At 33.1% G+C, this 15448-nt stretch overlaps 2 protein-coding genes across 2 annotated transcripts; one reads left to right on the top strand and one right to left on the bottom strand.

Annotated features, from left to right (window-relative positions):
* The first annotated feature begins 7743 nt into the window (after positions 1-7743).
* On the top strand, positions 7744-10734 carry LOC130993297 (uncharacterized). The gene is given in 7 exon segments (XM_057918131.1): positions 7744-7957; positions 8055-8149; positions 8475-8961; positions 8963-9264; positions 9380-9491; positions 10358-10453; positions 10531-10734. Coding segments are annotated over 5 exon segments (903 nt in total). The 5' UTR covers positions 7744-7957; positions 8055-8149; positions 8475-8652; the 3' UTR covers positions 10615-10734.
* Positions 10735-10805: 71 nt separating this feature from the next.
* On the bottom strand, positions 10806-14411 carry LOC130993296 (uncharacterized). Its single transcript, XM_057918130.1, has 10 exons — positions 13907-14411; positions 13723-13801; positions 13543-13637; positions 13249-13353; positions 13080-13159; positions 12382-12472; positions 12111-12218; positions 11561-11647; positions 11340-11408; positions 10806-11237 (listed from the first exon to the last, which is right to left on the bottom strand). The coding sequence occupies exons 1-10, from the start codon at positions 14099-14101 to the stop codon at positions 11082-11084; spliced, it is 1065 nt and encodes a 354-aa protein (XP_057774113.1). The 5' UTR covers positions 14102-14411; the 3' UTR covers positions 10806-11081.
* Positions 14412-15448: the final 1037 nt, after the last annotated feature.

Genomic DNA, 15448 nt, shown 5'->3' with positions numbered 1-15448 from the left:
GTTCGAATGAACTGAACCGAAAATAGTCCAAATTCAATAGGATTAGCCTGAAAACTAAATAAATTAAGTTGATTAACTTATTTTTTTATTACTTCTTGACGGGCAAACTTGACATTTTACTTCTAATTTTGGTATCGATGTTTAAACACTACTAGCATTTGCACCCTGTACAATGCATGGAGAACATTTTTATATTTTTAAATTTATATAAAATTGATATCAACTCAATATCATATTTATAAATTTAATAAAAATTAACTTTAAGTAATTAGATATATTTTATTTGAATATTGAAAAATGAAAAAATAAAAAAGAATTCATAATAATAAAAATTGATATTATGTAAAGACAAAAAAAACAAGTTAAAAATAAAAAATAATTGAAAATAGATTTATTCAAAAAAAGATGAGAGAAGAGAGAGATTTTTTAAAATTTTAATCTTTAAATAAATAAACTTTTATATTTCAAATAAAATATGTACATAAAATATCAAATTAAAGCTCTTGTCGTGATTTTTAATTTAATATGCATATTAAATATATTATAATTAAGCGAATTCCATAATTTTAGAAAGAAATAAAACAAAGAAATAAAAAGTTAAAGAAAAAGAAAATAAACTTTTTTTTATAGATTATAGAATTGTAAATAAATTAACCTTTCATGAGTTAGTGGGCTTTAATAGTTTAATTAGATATGCAAGAACGTGACGTGAGTGAGAGATAGTGGGGTTGTGAATGGATTATTTAATTCCTAACCTTCATATTAAAAATATTTTCAAAATTGCCATTTCAAATCAATTTGAAATTGAGAACTCCCTTTTTAACATAGTATAGATGTCATGAAAATTAAAGGAAAGCAATTATTTGTGATAAATGTATATTCAATTCTTATCTCTCATGAAATTATTACTTCATCCGTCCATGAAAAATATGATTACTTTTGTTATTTAGCTGTCCACCAAAAATATGATATAGTATTTTTCTTTTTAGAGCACGACCCACATATTATTCTTATTTTTTATCCTTACAAATATTATTTATTTACAAAAAATTTAATCTTAATTCAATCTCAACCACTCATTTCATATAATGATGGGACCATATCTCAAGTACATAAAAATCATTTCATGAAAAATGTTATACTTTTGGCGGACGAAGGAAGTATTTAAACTATTTTAAAATTACACTATTTATTTTTTTTTGTAAATATGAGATCAGGTGTTTTAATTAAGCACGTATCGCCTATTTTTGGTTACAACATTATAGTATAATCAAGAAAGATCGTAGAAATTAAATTTTTTTCGTCAATTTTCTAAAGCGATACAAGTTAAGGAAATAATGGTTGGTGGAATTGGCCTCCTACTCGAGATTACCATACTTGTGGTGAGCATGTCATGTGGGTGTATATAATAGATAGTTAATTCTCGTATGCACTAATAAAAGTTAGGAGTTGGTTAAAAAAACAAACAAAAAAAAAAGAGTAGAAACACACAAAAATTTAGAGTTGTGCATTCATAGTTTTGGCGTGAATGATGATGAAGATTGAAGAGTAGTTATTATTTGGTCCGTATCACGGCAGTATATTGTTTTGGTTCAATAATAGTTAGAGATATAATTAATCTAATTAACCAAACGAACGCTCTCCTACTAATTGATGATGATGATGTGTCCACTTATATATATGTGGTGTATAAGTGTTGAATACATTTTGAATAAAATTAACAAACCTAGTGCTCTCCTACTAATTTATCCATACATATATATACTGATTGAATCCAATGAACATATTATTTTTTTTCGTGAAAATGAAAATTAATATAAATAAATCAGTATAAATATAAATAAGTTGTTTGTAATACACAAATATTCATTCAAATTTGGGTTCAAATTTTGAAATGAACGAAAATTTCATCAATTAACGAATTACGGTTAATCACACATTATAAACAACTTATTTATGGATACTGACTTATTTGTTATTGTCATTCTCGCGAATAAAAGATGTAAAGTATGTCTTAAATAAAACCAACACTTTCAAAATGAAATAAAACATAATGACGTAGTTGATGTAGTCGTTATTTTGAATAGATATATTTTACATATTTTGTTAGAGTATGGATACTCTTTGTTATTTGTCATTATGTAAATTGTACTTGCGAAATTAGGTACATGAAGTGATACACGTTCAGAAGTTGTGATAAACTTATGGATAAATACAAGACTCCTTATTCAAGTAGAATTATACATAAGATATACTTCAACAGATATTCTTATCTTGCGAATCTGATCAGCAGAAGACGAATGGACTCTATATTCTTGAAGGATAACTATTAGAGGATTCGATCATCATTATCATGAAAGAGTTCTTATCAAGCTAGACATATTTATGTGTTCTCTATATAAAGGCGAATAGAAGAACTTCATGCTTAAGAAGTTAATTGTCATCTTGCTTCCAATTATCCATCGTTTATCAAATTTTAGAAAAATATAGTGGCTAAGTAAGATTGTCATCATGCGTAATTATGTTATCTATTGCAAAAATATATATGTATTTGGACAAGAGGCAATTTCATATTTTATTAAACTTAATTATGCATCAATCAACTGTACCTAATAATAAGTCGTAAGTCCTGAAAGAAGTCTAAAAATCCAAGGAAGAAAAGGCCAAAACTCCAATTATGACCTCAAAGTTTCTAACGAAAGATGACGAAAAACATTTGCTATTATTTTTCCTTTCTGTATTCTAATCAGTAGTGATGATGGTGTTTCACAATGGAATATTCTGTTGGACATTCCATATATGTCCATTTCAATTTTTTTATACGAATAAAGAGCTTAATATCTAAAAAAATTATGCTTAATTAAATCATATCTATTTTATTTTGTGGAAACTCTGCTTAATTCTAGATCTCCAGCCACCACCACATCATGTTGGGACATCGAGTATCGAGGGGAAAAAATGTTCATTTAGTTCGTTTTTGACAAAATAAGTTCATTAATATTGTCAAAGTTTGGCAGGTACGATATTGTAAACATATATATATAGGGGGCCGCTCCAATGAGACCCCCTAATTTTAGTGAGATCTAGGGCACGATATGATGCGTTTATTTTATCAATTCTATGGTTGATATTGTATTTGGAGGGTGATTTTTTTTCGCAGGGTTCGAAGCCTAGAGGGAGCAGAATATTTAAATTTTATTATTCATCAGTATGTACTGCATTGTTCATCAGTATATACGGCCATGTTCATCAGTATATATGTCTTATTCATTACGATTTTTTTAAATTTTATTTTTCATCAGTATATACATCTTGTTCATTAGATATACGTTTTGTTCATTAGTATTATATGTCTTATTCATTGTACTCATGTTACACGAAAAATAGGGGGGTCTCATTGGAGCGCACCCCTATATATATATATATAGTTGAGATCTACATGTCTACTTTGATATTGCCCTTGATCTTTTACTAAATTTCTTCGGTTAAAAACATCAACCTTGAATAAATCACAGTTTTTGAAGTGTTTCGCGTCCTTTTTTGTTAATGTGATCGCATAATAATATAAATAAATAGATGGTACATATCAATGAATTAGCTTTTCATCTTATAAACAGAGAAAATATTTCGTCTTTGGTCAAAATCTATACTTTGGAGCCTAAAAATACAATTTCAAACTCCTATTTTATTGTTTGACATGAAAATTCAAAAGCCTAATTGTCTCAATTTCAAATTGTAAGTATGATTGGACTGCCATTTACAATTCTCCCTTCTTCGTAAAGGAACACTAATTATAACTCAAAAAGGTGTCGATTTGTGTGTGTGTTGGCCTAATAGTAGGTAGTTAATGTCTAAGGTCTGAGGTCCTGGGTTCGAGTTCATCGTGATGCGGCCTTTAATTTTTTTTATTTACTTATGTCGTTTATCAAAAAAAAAAAAGTTATTGATTAGGTCTAGTCCAAGTAACAAAGTTGATATCAAAGTTCTTTCTGTAAGAAGTTATTGATTCAAATCTCCCCAGCATGTGAGTTGTATTTTCAATTGTTTATATAATTGATCTAATTTATACTAGCTTGATTATTGGTTTGAATATAATTTAGTTTGTTCTAAGTTGGGTATTTTTAGTACTATCTCCGTCCATGAAAAGTATGACACTTTGTCATTTTTTACTTCCACCAAAAGTATGATACTATTCTTTTTAGAACACAGTCCAACATCTTTTTCTAAACTTTTATAATTATAAATACACCTTATTTAAAAAAAAACATCATAAATTCAATCACAACCACATATCTCATACAATAGTAGGACCATTTTTCACGAGCACATGTGACCGAGTTGCCTGTACCTTAGCCCGAGAAACTTTCCTTATACTGACTAAGAAAAACAAATTCCAAAGGCATCTTCCATTTATTTATTTCTTCACTTTTGTCAAACATCAAACAAAGGGCAATGAAGGAAATGAAGTTGTCACTCGATCGAAAGGATATAAGACATACCGAAATCTTAGCTTCGCTCTCAAAATGGCCATCAATCCATATTTTATCTTCGATTTATCGAACATTTCAGGGGCAACTAGATTGGCATATCACCTACTTTACTTAAAGACTGCTTAGCAGTACGATATCCAAACAGAACAATGCTTGGGCTGGCCTGGGTTGAACAATAAATGGGGAAGGCTTCTCGGTGTTCCATCAGTCAGGGTTGAGCGGAGGTCTCAAAGTTCTGGCGGAATGCAGGAAATCCCCGACTAAATGAAGAGAGAAGAAGGTGAATCAGTAGAAGGAAAGGGCAGCAAACTCACCTCCATCGCTTGTGGGTCGTGCCTCACCACAGGCACTAGCTGAAAATGAGTGGAGATCCTCAATTTTATTAAGACTTGTGCTCACCAAAAATGTCATACTTTTGGTGGACGGAGAGAATAATATAATATAATAAAAACACCTTTTAAAATTTGAAATAAGAATCATTTTCTGCCCTTAGATCATCAAGATCCACGGTTAATTCATCGCCTTATTGGATGAACTTATAGTCTTGAGTTCGAATTTTGTACGTAGCGAAAATTTTATGTTTCACAATTCAGACATTTACACAACAGATTCATACGTATTCTACATAGAATTCATACATTTATATATGATTTCAAATTAAATCTTAATAGTTAAATTATGAGTAGATCAATGATGTAAATCTATTCTTATTTTATACTCTTAAGTTGTGCTTACTTTGATGGATAAATTTATCCATGGAAAATGATGGATAATAAAAGTTTATGCCTTTAAATGTCTCATTTCTTTTCAAACATTTGACACAAAAGCATTTTTTTCTTTCTTATTTTCACTTCAAGGATGGATAATATTATCCCTCCATTTTAGGAGAGATAATATTATTAGGGATAATATTATTACTCATCCTTGAAGTGAAAATAAGAAAGGAAAAATAGTGAACTTCTCTTTTGTGTAAAATATGGGAAAAGAAATGAGACATTTAAAGGCATAAATTTTTATTATCCATCATTTTTCATGGATAAATTTATCCATCAAAGTAAACACAGCCTAAAAGTTTTATGAAGACCATAAAAAATTCGAAGAACGAAGACCAAATCTTGTGCGTCGATCTTGGTATATCCAAGGGTAATGATTCATCTGGTGAAGATTTGATATTTTCGTCAATTGTCATAGATATAAGAGATCTTTTATTTATGGAATATTATTTTGATGAAGAGTTTGTTACGTGAATAATGTATCCACATATTATGTTCATTGATATGTTCGAAGAAAATACTAATGAACATACTAATGTTCGTAAAAAAATAAATGAACATACTAATTTTCATTTATATGTTCGTAAAAAATAAATGAACATACTAATATTTGTCGATATTTTCGTAAAAAAATAAATGAACATACTAATGTTCGTCGATATTTTTGTAGGAAAACAAATGAACATAATAATGTTCACATATTATGTTCATTGACGGATCGGTCCCAGAACAGGAAGTTTCGAAATTTTCGAGATTTATTCAACGTGATCCCAGATTTCAGTGGATTTAATCAACCAGTATTTAATTACATGAAAAATCAAATCAGGAAGTTATATGAACCGATAGATTAAGCAAGATCGACGCACATGATTTGGTCTTTGTTCTCTATGTAGGGGAGTTGTCTCCATAGAAGCTAACCCCATATATATATGGTCAACTTCAATGGAGACCACTTCCCTATATAGATAATAGAGACCAAATCAGAGCCATTGATCTCACCAAAATCAATGAATTAGATTAATCCAAATTCTTCAAGTTTAGAAAATCCCGTAAATTCCTCATTTTCCAATTCTGGGAACCAACGAACATTATTATGAACTTACGAACATACTAATGTTCGTCAATGTGTTCGTATAAAAAACAAATGAACATACTAATGTTCGTCGATATGTTCGTATAAAAACAAATGAACATACAAATAAACATATTTATATTCGTAAGTTCATAATAATATTCGTTGGTTCCCAAAATTGAAAAATGAGAAATTTACGGGATTTCCTAAATTTGAAGAATTCAGATGAATCTGATTCATTGATTTTGGTGAGATCAATGACTCTGATTTGGTCTTCATTCTCTATATAGGGGAGTGGTCTCCATTGAACTCTTCCCTATATATATATATATATATTGAGTTTTTTTAAAAATACTAAAGCATTAATATGAAATATATGATCCCCATATTCCACAAGTCAGCTATTGGGCTAAAATATCAAAGGGAGAGAGAGTGCTGGGCCGTTAGTAATATAAACATTGTTTGATTTTCTGATCCCCAATTCCAATCATAATTCTACCAAACAATAAGTCACTTGACCAGCCACTTATATGGCTATACAGAGGATTACGTGAATTTTTGTATTTTTATTTCCACATATTTATTTTGTTTCTTTCATCTTCTTATAATTTTTTCGTTTTGAAAGAATAAGAATAGTGTTTTGTGTTTCTGACACTTGGAGAAGCAATATGAATAGCATAGTCCAAAAAACGTGTATCTTTTCTCTCAAATAATACATCTAGTCAAATTTAAACTTTTGATGGTCGATTCTACATAGTCCTTTGATGAGAATCTATTCTAGCTTAAAATGTTAATATTTTAATTTGAAATTAATTTCAAATTTTATCAAAAAGAAAAAGAAATTAATTTTAATAATTTCATACCTTATTTAATTTTTGAATCTCATGAATCTAAAATTCGATAAGATATATTATAAATTAATTTCACATTGATTTCAATCGAAAGTTTATTTGTAAGTATATTTTTTCCTTTTATTTTATTTTTATTTTTCTTTTTTTTGTTTATTTTTAAAATTATGAAATTTGATTAATTATAAAATATTTAATACGTATATCAAATTGAAGATTACGAAAAGAACTTTAATTTAATATATTTTATATAAATATTTAATTTAAAATTTAAAAGTTATATTTATTAAAATATTTAAATTTAAAAAATTATCTATCCACGCTCACCTTTTTTTGAATAAATTTATTTTTCAAATTTTTAACTTTTTTATAATATCAATTTTATTAATTTTTTAATTATATTTATAAATATGATAATTGAGTTGATATTAATTTTATAAAAATATTTCCGGGATACAAATGCTAGTTTATCGTAAACTGCGTAAGTATCGCAAAATAATCTCAAATTCTCAACTGATTCAGATTGCATAATATATCCAAAAATCTAAAGAAAATTAAGACTACATTCAACTCAAAAGAGAAAAGAGAGAAAAAAAAAAGTAGTATTCCTCGAAAAATGGAAATACAGCATTCGCACACAAATGACCCCCTTTTCCGCGGTTAATCCAAACACAAATTATAATTTCAAAATTCTGAGTTCTGTTCTGTTCTGTTCATGGATTTCTCAGCTTGCCCTATTTGTAATTTCAGCGTTCCGACTCACGAACTACAGAGGTATTCTCTCCAATATCTTTTGGTCTTTTGTTAACGCGATAGTTTACATCTGATTTTGTTAATTATTGTTGATTTTCAAGTTCAATCAATTCTTCAGACATGCGAATCAGCACTTTCATTGATGAAGATGAGGCGAGAGATATCGAGTTCGCGCGCCGAATCGCTCTTCTTCCGCCCAGTCCATCTCCAGCTGTGTGTTCTATGTCTATTGGATTTATATTCGCTTTTCGAGTTTGCGATTGTTTAACTTTTGTGATTGCTGATTAAGTTACTAGGTTATTTAAACTTTTCTGTTTGTCGGATTAAGATACAGTCAGCCACTTTGCAAATTGAAAATAAGTATCTAAGTTGTCGTATCAGTTTGGCGTAATTTTGTTCCTTAAGCTCTGCCACACTGTGAAGTGTTATTATAATTGAAACGAGGTGATAAGGCGCTTTACTTCAATAATCTAGGTTGTCTGCTCGCAGAAGCAATCGGTATTCTTCGCAATTGATGAATATATAATTTTGTTTGCAGAATAAAGATTTTTCAATTTGTGAGCTAGCCTCTTGGGATAGCCCTCCGAGCAGCTCTTCTGGTATTGAGTGCCAAGGTAGCTACAACTGCAAGTGGAGGGAACCATAATGATCACGCACGAGTTTCTCTAGTCCTCTCACAGAAACAGGAGGCATTCTACAAAATTGAAGGTGATTTGATGATTATGCTGAGAAAATGTTTGGAATCAGAATCAGGAAGCTCAAGAACTGTATTGTGTGGGTATATTGATCATTTTCAGAGCACTGTATCCCATGATGTTGGTTGGGGATGTGGGTGGCGTAATATCCAGATGCTCAGCTCTCACTTGATCAAACAAAGACAAGAAGCAAGACAAGTCCTTTATGGTGGTTCTGGGTTTGTACCTAATATTGAATCACTTCAGAGATGGCTTGAACTTGCCTGGGAAAAAGGTTTCGACCCCCCTGGCTCAGATGATTTTGATCGGAAAATCTATGGCACAGAGAAATTGGATTGGGACCACCGAGTGTGCTGCACTATTCCGTTCCTTTGGTCTGCGTGCCAGAATTGTGGATTTTTCTACTAGGAAAGCCACAGAGGTTTATGGTCCAATGGACAGGTTTCTTTCAAAGGGGAAAGTAGGCTCTTCAGTCTCAGTATCCTCTGGGAAAGAAAGCTATAGAGATTCTAGTGTTTTACCCGGGATTCAGGGTAAGGGTCATCAGGTTCTTGCTCGGTGGGTTTGGAAATACTTTTCTAGCAGCAATGCGGATAGATCAGGCAATCATCGCGTTGTTCTTAGTGAGAAATCGTAAGTACATATTGTATTTAACCTAAAAATCCTTTAGGTACTTATATTATGATGACCCACTTTAATTTGAATATGTGTGAGACAATCTTAACTTATGCTGAGAATTCCCAACCAGGCCACTGTACTTCCAACATGATGGCCATTCAAGAACCATTGTTGGCATTCAAACTAAGTCTGAGAGGAACGGGATGCAGCAGTACAACTTACTAATTCTGGATCCTGGTGAAGTAAGAAAATTTATTTGCCTTCATAATCCATCAACTAAATATGTCAACGATGTTTCTATATTTGTCCAGAGATATGATGCTAATTTCGAAATTGTGTTTAAAGGTGGAATTTGTGTAGCCTCTATGAAGCTGCAAATTTGGATATCACCTTCATGACTATAATTTGTCTATATTACTCATAGGATCCTTCAATATGTATGTGCGTATATCTAACAATTTGCTAATTGTATGGCCATGATGCTTGAAAGTATATTCTGTTGAGAGACTACATGTTGACAGTAATATATGGATTTCATTGGTTAGTTACCAGGCCTAGCACAGCGATGAAAGACACCTGAACTTTGTTGCTGTGCTTGGTTACTTGAGATTTTCCCTTGTGCTACTTTTGGTTGTGTTGTTTCCTTCTATGGCACTGTCATGCTAGTGCATGGATTGTAGCCATGTAAAAAAGTTGTTTGCAGCTTGGAATTTTGATGTTTATGGAGTTAGTATAAAGAGTATTTATAACTTGAGAATCTACTCATCATCTTATAGAGTATGGTCTCACCTTTAATGATTCTAAGTCCTATTTTGGTTGTTTTATTTTTTAATGCTCTGTAATCAATGCCTGAATCACAGTTCTGGTGGTGGAAATGACCAGATTCAAGTGTAAATATTGGGAAGTTTTGAAGTTTGATAAGCATAGATTTGTTAGTGTCTACTTGAGAGCAGAATTGTTGAACTCGTGTTGGTTAATCTAGTTGTGGCTACGAGAGCCTGAGCTCTCATTCCTAAAGCTGAATATTTAGTATAAATTGAATTTAGAACTTTCCAGATACCTGCTGAAAACTCTAAAATATTTGATTTCGGATTTAATTTTGTGGTAGAGAACAGGAGCTCTGGAGAAATCTCTGAGGGAAAATGCTGGTTGGCAGAAATTGATAAAGAGAGGCACGCACACTTTGAAGAAGCCGCAATACCAGGTTCGTCGTGTCTTTACCCTCAACTCCGTTAGTCTGTGTGTGATTTTAAAAGTAAAGTAAGTTGGTTTCTTTTCCAGTTATGCTATATTGATCCTGGAATTGCAAGCGGGGAAGAGTTGGAGGAGCTCAAGGACATCCACAGTGTCCTTCATGAGTTGTAGAAAATAATCTTGAAATTGAACAATGTTATCTACCAAGTACTTTTTTGTCGGTGGACAAAAGATGCCTTTGCTTCCATGTATACTTGTAAATCAAGGAACAAAAAATGCCTTTGCTTCCAACATTCGCAAATATGATATGCTGCCGCTGCCGGTGCTTTTATTGTGTATAGTTCGAACTGACTTGGCTTGGCTTCTTCAAAGCTTCGTTAAATAAAATTATGGAAAATAATTGTACACGGGGCGACGTTTATACAAGTAAAAACTCTTAACAAATTAGAACGTGTATATCATAAGTAACACGAGATTTGGTATAGGACAATAAGTCAACCTCTAAACTCTTGAAATATGTCAGTGTCAGAAAGCAGTCAACAGCCCCCATGCACAAAGGTCAAAATCCCGTTGCTAGATACAAACTGAGTAAATTAAGCCTTCCTTACCGTTATTACCAATGAGAGCCCTCCTCTTCATCATAAGCTCTTATTGCCAGATCCGTGGTTTAATTCTTGCCTGCTTTTACCTTTCTTTATTTTTGCCTTCACCTTAGATTTGGTCACCAGAGTCTGCACCGTGTTAGCGAAATTCCCAACAGCCATGATTATGAATACAATCCCGCACGTAATAACCTGAAATAGGTATGCGTCAACATCTTATTCCCTATGATATCAACTCTAACTCAATATTCTCAAGTAATTAGACAATAAAGTTGCGAATCATGAATACTCCACCTGCCAATCTGTACTGAATCCAGCAAGTGCCGTTTTAAGCAACAAGACACCGACATAGGCTTCGAAACCCTAAAACAGGGACCAAAATACTCACTAAATTAGAATGATAGTTTTGAGTGGCTAGCCTACTATGAAGGGGGGCTAGTGAATCAAGTCTTAACCATGGTACTACCGAGAGAGAGAGAGAGAGAGAGAGAAGAGATGGTTAGTCATTCACATACCTGCAGTACAAAAAGTATAGGACACAGCAGCAATAACTGACCCTCCACTCCAGCAGTTTCCCCCCAAACAACATCCATTCTTCTTGCCTACAACAAAAGCAACATCAAAATAGATTTTCAATAAACAAAGTTCATGTTTGTTTTGCATAGGAATAGTAGTTTTTACATTAAAAAAAAAAAATCCATAGTCAATAGCTTGGCAAAGCTCCAGGGACTTCCAGAAATACGATAAGGCTATATAATCTTTTCATGGGAAGTAAGACTGAATGGACAAGGCGGATAATAACTTTATCCAAAAGTGAAACAAACAAAATAAGAGACGAGGAGTCCTTAATATCATGCAAAATGATGATTGATTATGCAACAATATTTGAAAATCACATGCCAAACAATTTGTTAATAATGCAAAAGTGCATACAAATATAACATCAAATGAGTAAGAAAATGTACAAGGGCAATACGAAAATGGAGTCAAAAGTTTCCTACGACCAATCCTGTGCAAGAGAGTGAATCACAGAGCAACTCAAAACTCAAGAGGGTAACTTGTTACCTTGCCAAGTGCAATACGTGTATAAAGTCTTTGCCTCTGATATCTATTCTGAAGAATCATTGCAACTCCTTGCATGATAGCCCATCGTAGAAACAGCTCAACGCCTCTCTGCATGACCATTTTGCTTTTGATCACACAATATATAGATGGAGCAGAAGAAAGAACCAGATAGATGAACAAAACAAAGTATCTATGCTAGTTTAATTTTCTAGTTGGCTGGTTGTTGAGCATTTTTGTTTGTAAGGGAAAAAAATGATAATGCATAAACCACCTGTTTCTGAGCACAATCAGGTCCTCTCTCATTCTCCCAAGTAAGACTAATAAGAGCCATAGCCATAGCACAATAATGGTGTTTAATCCACCTGCATAAGTGAAATCTTAATTTAATTAAATATGCACTCTCTTGCATAATACAATTACGAGTCTCAGTCCCACAGAAAAGAAAACCTGCAGTTGGGATTTATCTATAATATCCAGGTCAGAAGACCAACTAAGATGTAGCATACAGCAGTTAAACCAAACTAGCAGGTTAACTTTTGTTGTGCAGTATTGAGCTACCCTTCGAATAATGTGCATTACTTGACCCTCAAAAAGTGTTGGCAAGGCACAGACAACTATTGCAATCAATAAAAAAGGCTTGCATACTGACATTCAAAAGCGGTGGACTTTTATCTTGCAACTGCTCGTAATTCTCATGGTCACTATAGTTCAAGCAGGTCTTCCCCCCTTGTTTACTACATCCAAGATAAAATTATGAAAGTCTTTGACTTTGTTATATTCCTAACTTAAGCAGTAATACATGTAGAAATACCAACACAACTTGTAGGAGGTTAACACAAGCAACCTGTGCTCTTTCAGAGAAAGAAACCAGATTCTTTCTCAAAAGACACAAAACTTCTATTAAGATGCTTCAGCTCAAATGATAACTTCTTAATCGTAGAGAACAAGGTCAGATATGTTTCCAGTTACCATGGACGTATATCACTTCCGTTAACTCGCAAGATGTTTTCTCTCAAGGCCAAACCTGTGTAGAGATACAGCAACCATGCCTGGATGAAGACATTCAGTTCGATATAACTTTTGAACATCCACAAGATGCATTAGGTAGGTACAAAAGGAAACCCTCGCCATATAATACCTGGTAAAGTTGAACTGGCAATGCAGGTAAGCATCCATCCCAAATCCAAGACCTCAGCACTAGCAGCAAAGACGGCAAAAACAGGAACAGATACGACGTTCTATCCTGCCATTCCAACACTCAATTACTTTAACTGGCTAAGCTCATAGCCTAAACGACACAAACTCGACCAACTTGATACTATAATCACAATCAAATAGACAGTAAAAGCAAGTAATGAAACATTAACAAAACACACATACGAACAAGCAAACACACAGAGATTGACACCAGAAAATGCTAATAGGATCGTACTCTGAAGTTATTGTATTCTTCTTTTACTTTCAACTGCACATCCTTCCTATTTGCCCGCACATTAATCGGTCCCAAAAACATCCTCAAAAATCTTCCTACAGTCACATAATTAAACCACTATATTAATCCATTCCCCTAAATACAAACACTAAATGAAGTAGTAAACGAAAAACCACAAACCGTGAGATTTGCTCGGAAGATACGCCGCCGCATCTCCTTCACTCAACACGTATCTGGCTCTCACCAACTCATCCTCCAACTAGCAAATTTAGAAAAAATAATACTACTAATTAAAAACATTAAACAAGAACAAATGACAGTAATATACAGTCGCATGCGTTTGCAAATATCTACAGAAACATACTGTGTCGTCGTGTTTGGAGCTGCGCAGCGAGTTGATGCGAGAATCAAGCGACGCCACGCGCTGGCGGAGCGCATCCTCTTCGCGGGAGGTGCGGGAGATGAGCGACGCCGCCGCCTCCTGCAACTCCTTTGCTTGCTCCACAAGCCTCGAAAGTTCGCTGGCGCCAGCTAATGATTCTCCCGGCGAGTCCCCCATCGGATGACGCTTGCCGTCCGATCAGCCGATTCGAGATTTCAGATTTAATCGGTGGACTCGCAGAGAATTTTTTATGATTTTTAGCTTTGCTTTTTTCTCTCCTATTAACGCTATACACACAAATGGGTGCTTCCTGCTGCTTGAGCAATAAATCTTGGGATTTTGATTTTTGATTTTTATTTTTATCGGAATTGGGAAAACTGGTGGAGAGGGGAATTTTTAAGATGGGGTCAGCTCTTTCAGCCACAGAAGAGAGCCGTTTGTTTATATTTTTTTAGTAAAAAATTTATCAAATTTGTGTATATAGACTATAGTACACATATATCGGTTATGTACAATAAATTAAAGCATGGATTTACACACGTTGACACCAAAATGACCTAGCGGCTTCTACGCCTCCCTCGTACACACTTTCAATAATTCCAATACTATTTTATTTTTGGCAGCCAAAAAAAAAAAAATGGTTCACAAAATTGGACCAAACATGTCATTAGGTATCCATAATTAGCTCAAATTTGCAGACTGGGATGCTAGTAGAGAGGCTAATGTTCAATGCCCTATACGCTGCATTTGACTCCGATCATAAATTTAAACATCTTTATTTATAGTCTTGTTGTAAATAGATATAGCTTTGTAGGTTTTCCTAATTAAGGTCCGTAATTCTAATGTAGGCCATAATTAAAAAAAAAAAAAAGCAAACAAACAAAACGTTTAAGTTTTTTTAGAATAAGTTAAATTGAACTCTAAGCAATGTATTTGTTCTTTCCCAACTTGTACAATGACATTTGATTGCAAAGTTTTCTTCTTGCTGTCCGGAAAGCATTTCAAGACAGAATTCTAACGCAAGACAATTTGCATGAAGAGATAAATTTTGTTCGATAATGACGACCACAACTAGCCCCATTTGTTCTTAGTTGGAATCCACTGATCATATCCTTTTCTTATGACATTTTTCTAATTTGGTGTGGAAGTATATCGGTAAGTGATTGAAAGTTCCCCTTTTTTCTTCTTCGTCGATTATAGACCACTTTTACGAGGCTATTGAGAAAGGCGAAAATAAGTCTGAAAATATGATGTGCAACATCTTTCTGACAATGTGTTTGTTGGAAGATTTGAAAAGTCATGAGCCGAAATAATTTTCAATGACGAAAGTTTCAATATTGCTAGAACCATGGATGGTATTATTATTAGTATTGGAGATGGTTGAAAGCTTTCTTCTCCACTAGTTTTTGTTACCCATTCCAAGATTGATTTTTTAGATCCTTTTAGTTGTTGTTTGTCGAAGTAGGTTGTGACCTCTCTTTCGATATTTGTATGTCCGTTCTGTTTACCGTCTTTACGGATTTG

This window comes from Salvia miltiorrhiza, chromosome 7 (genome assembly GCF_028751815.1).
Source record: "Salvia miltiorrhiza cultivar Shanhuang (shh) chromosome 7, IMPLAD_Smil_shh, whole genome shotgun sequence".
NCBI lineage: Eukaryota > Viridiplantae > Streptophyta > Magnoliopsida > Lamiales > Lamiaceae > Salvia > Salvia miltiorrhiza.
The sequence above is the reverse complement of the archived record's forward strand: the minus strand, read 5'-3'. Positions and strand labels throughout refer to the sequence as shown.

What these genes read in the sequence shown, in the direction of transcription:
- LOC130993296 (XM_057918130.1), bottom strand. Translation starts at nt 14,101, where the DNA reads ATGGGGGACTCGCCGGGAGAATCATTAGCTGGCGCCAGCGAACTTTCG. An exon ending in CACGTATTGCACTTGGCAAG is followed by an intron (nt 11,648 to 12,110) that starts GTAACAAGTTAC and finishes CTTTTGTTGTAG; the next exon opens with GCAAGAAGAATGGATGTTGT. An exon ending in GATTCAGTACAGATTGGCAG is followed by an intron (nt 11,238 to 11,339) that starts GTGGAGTATTCA and finishes TACCTATTTCAG; the next exon opens with GTTATTACGTGCGGGATTGT.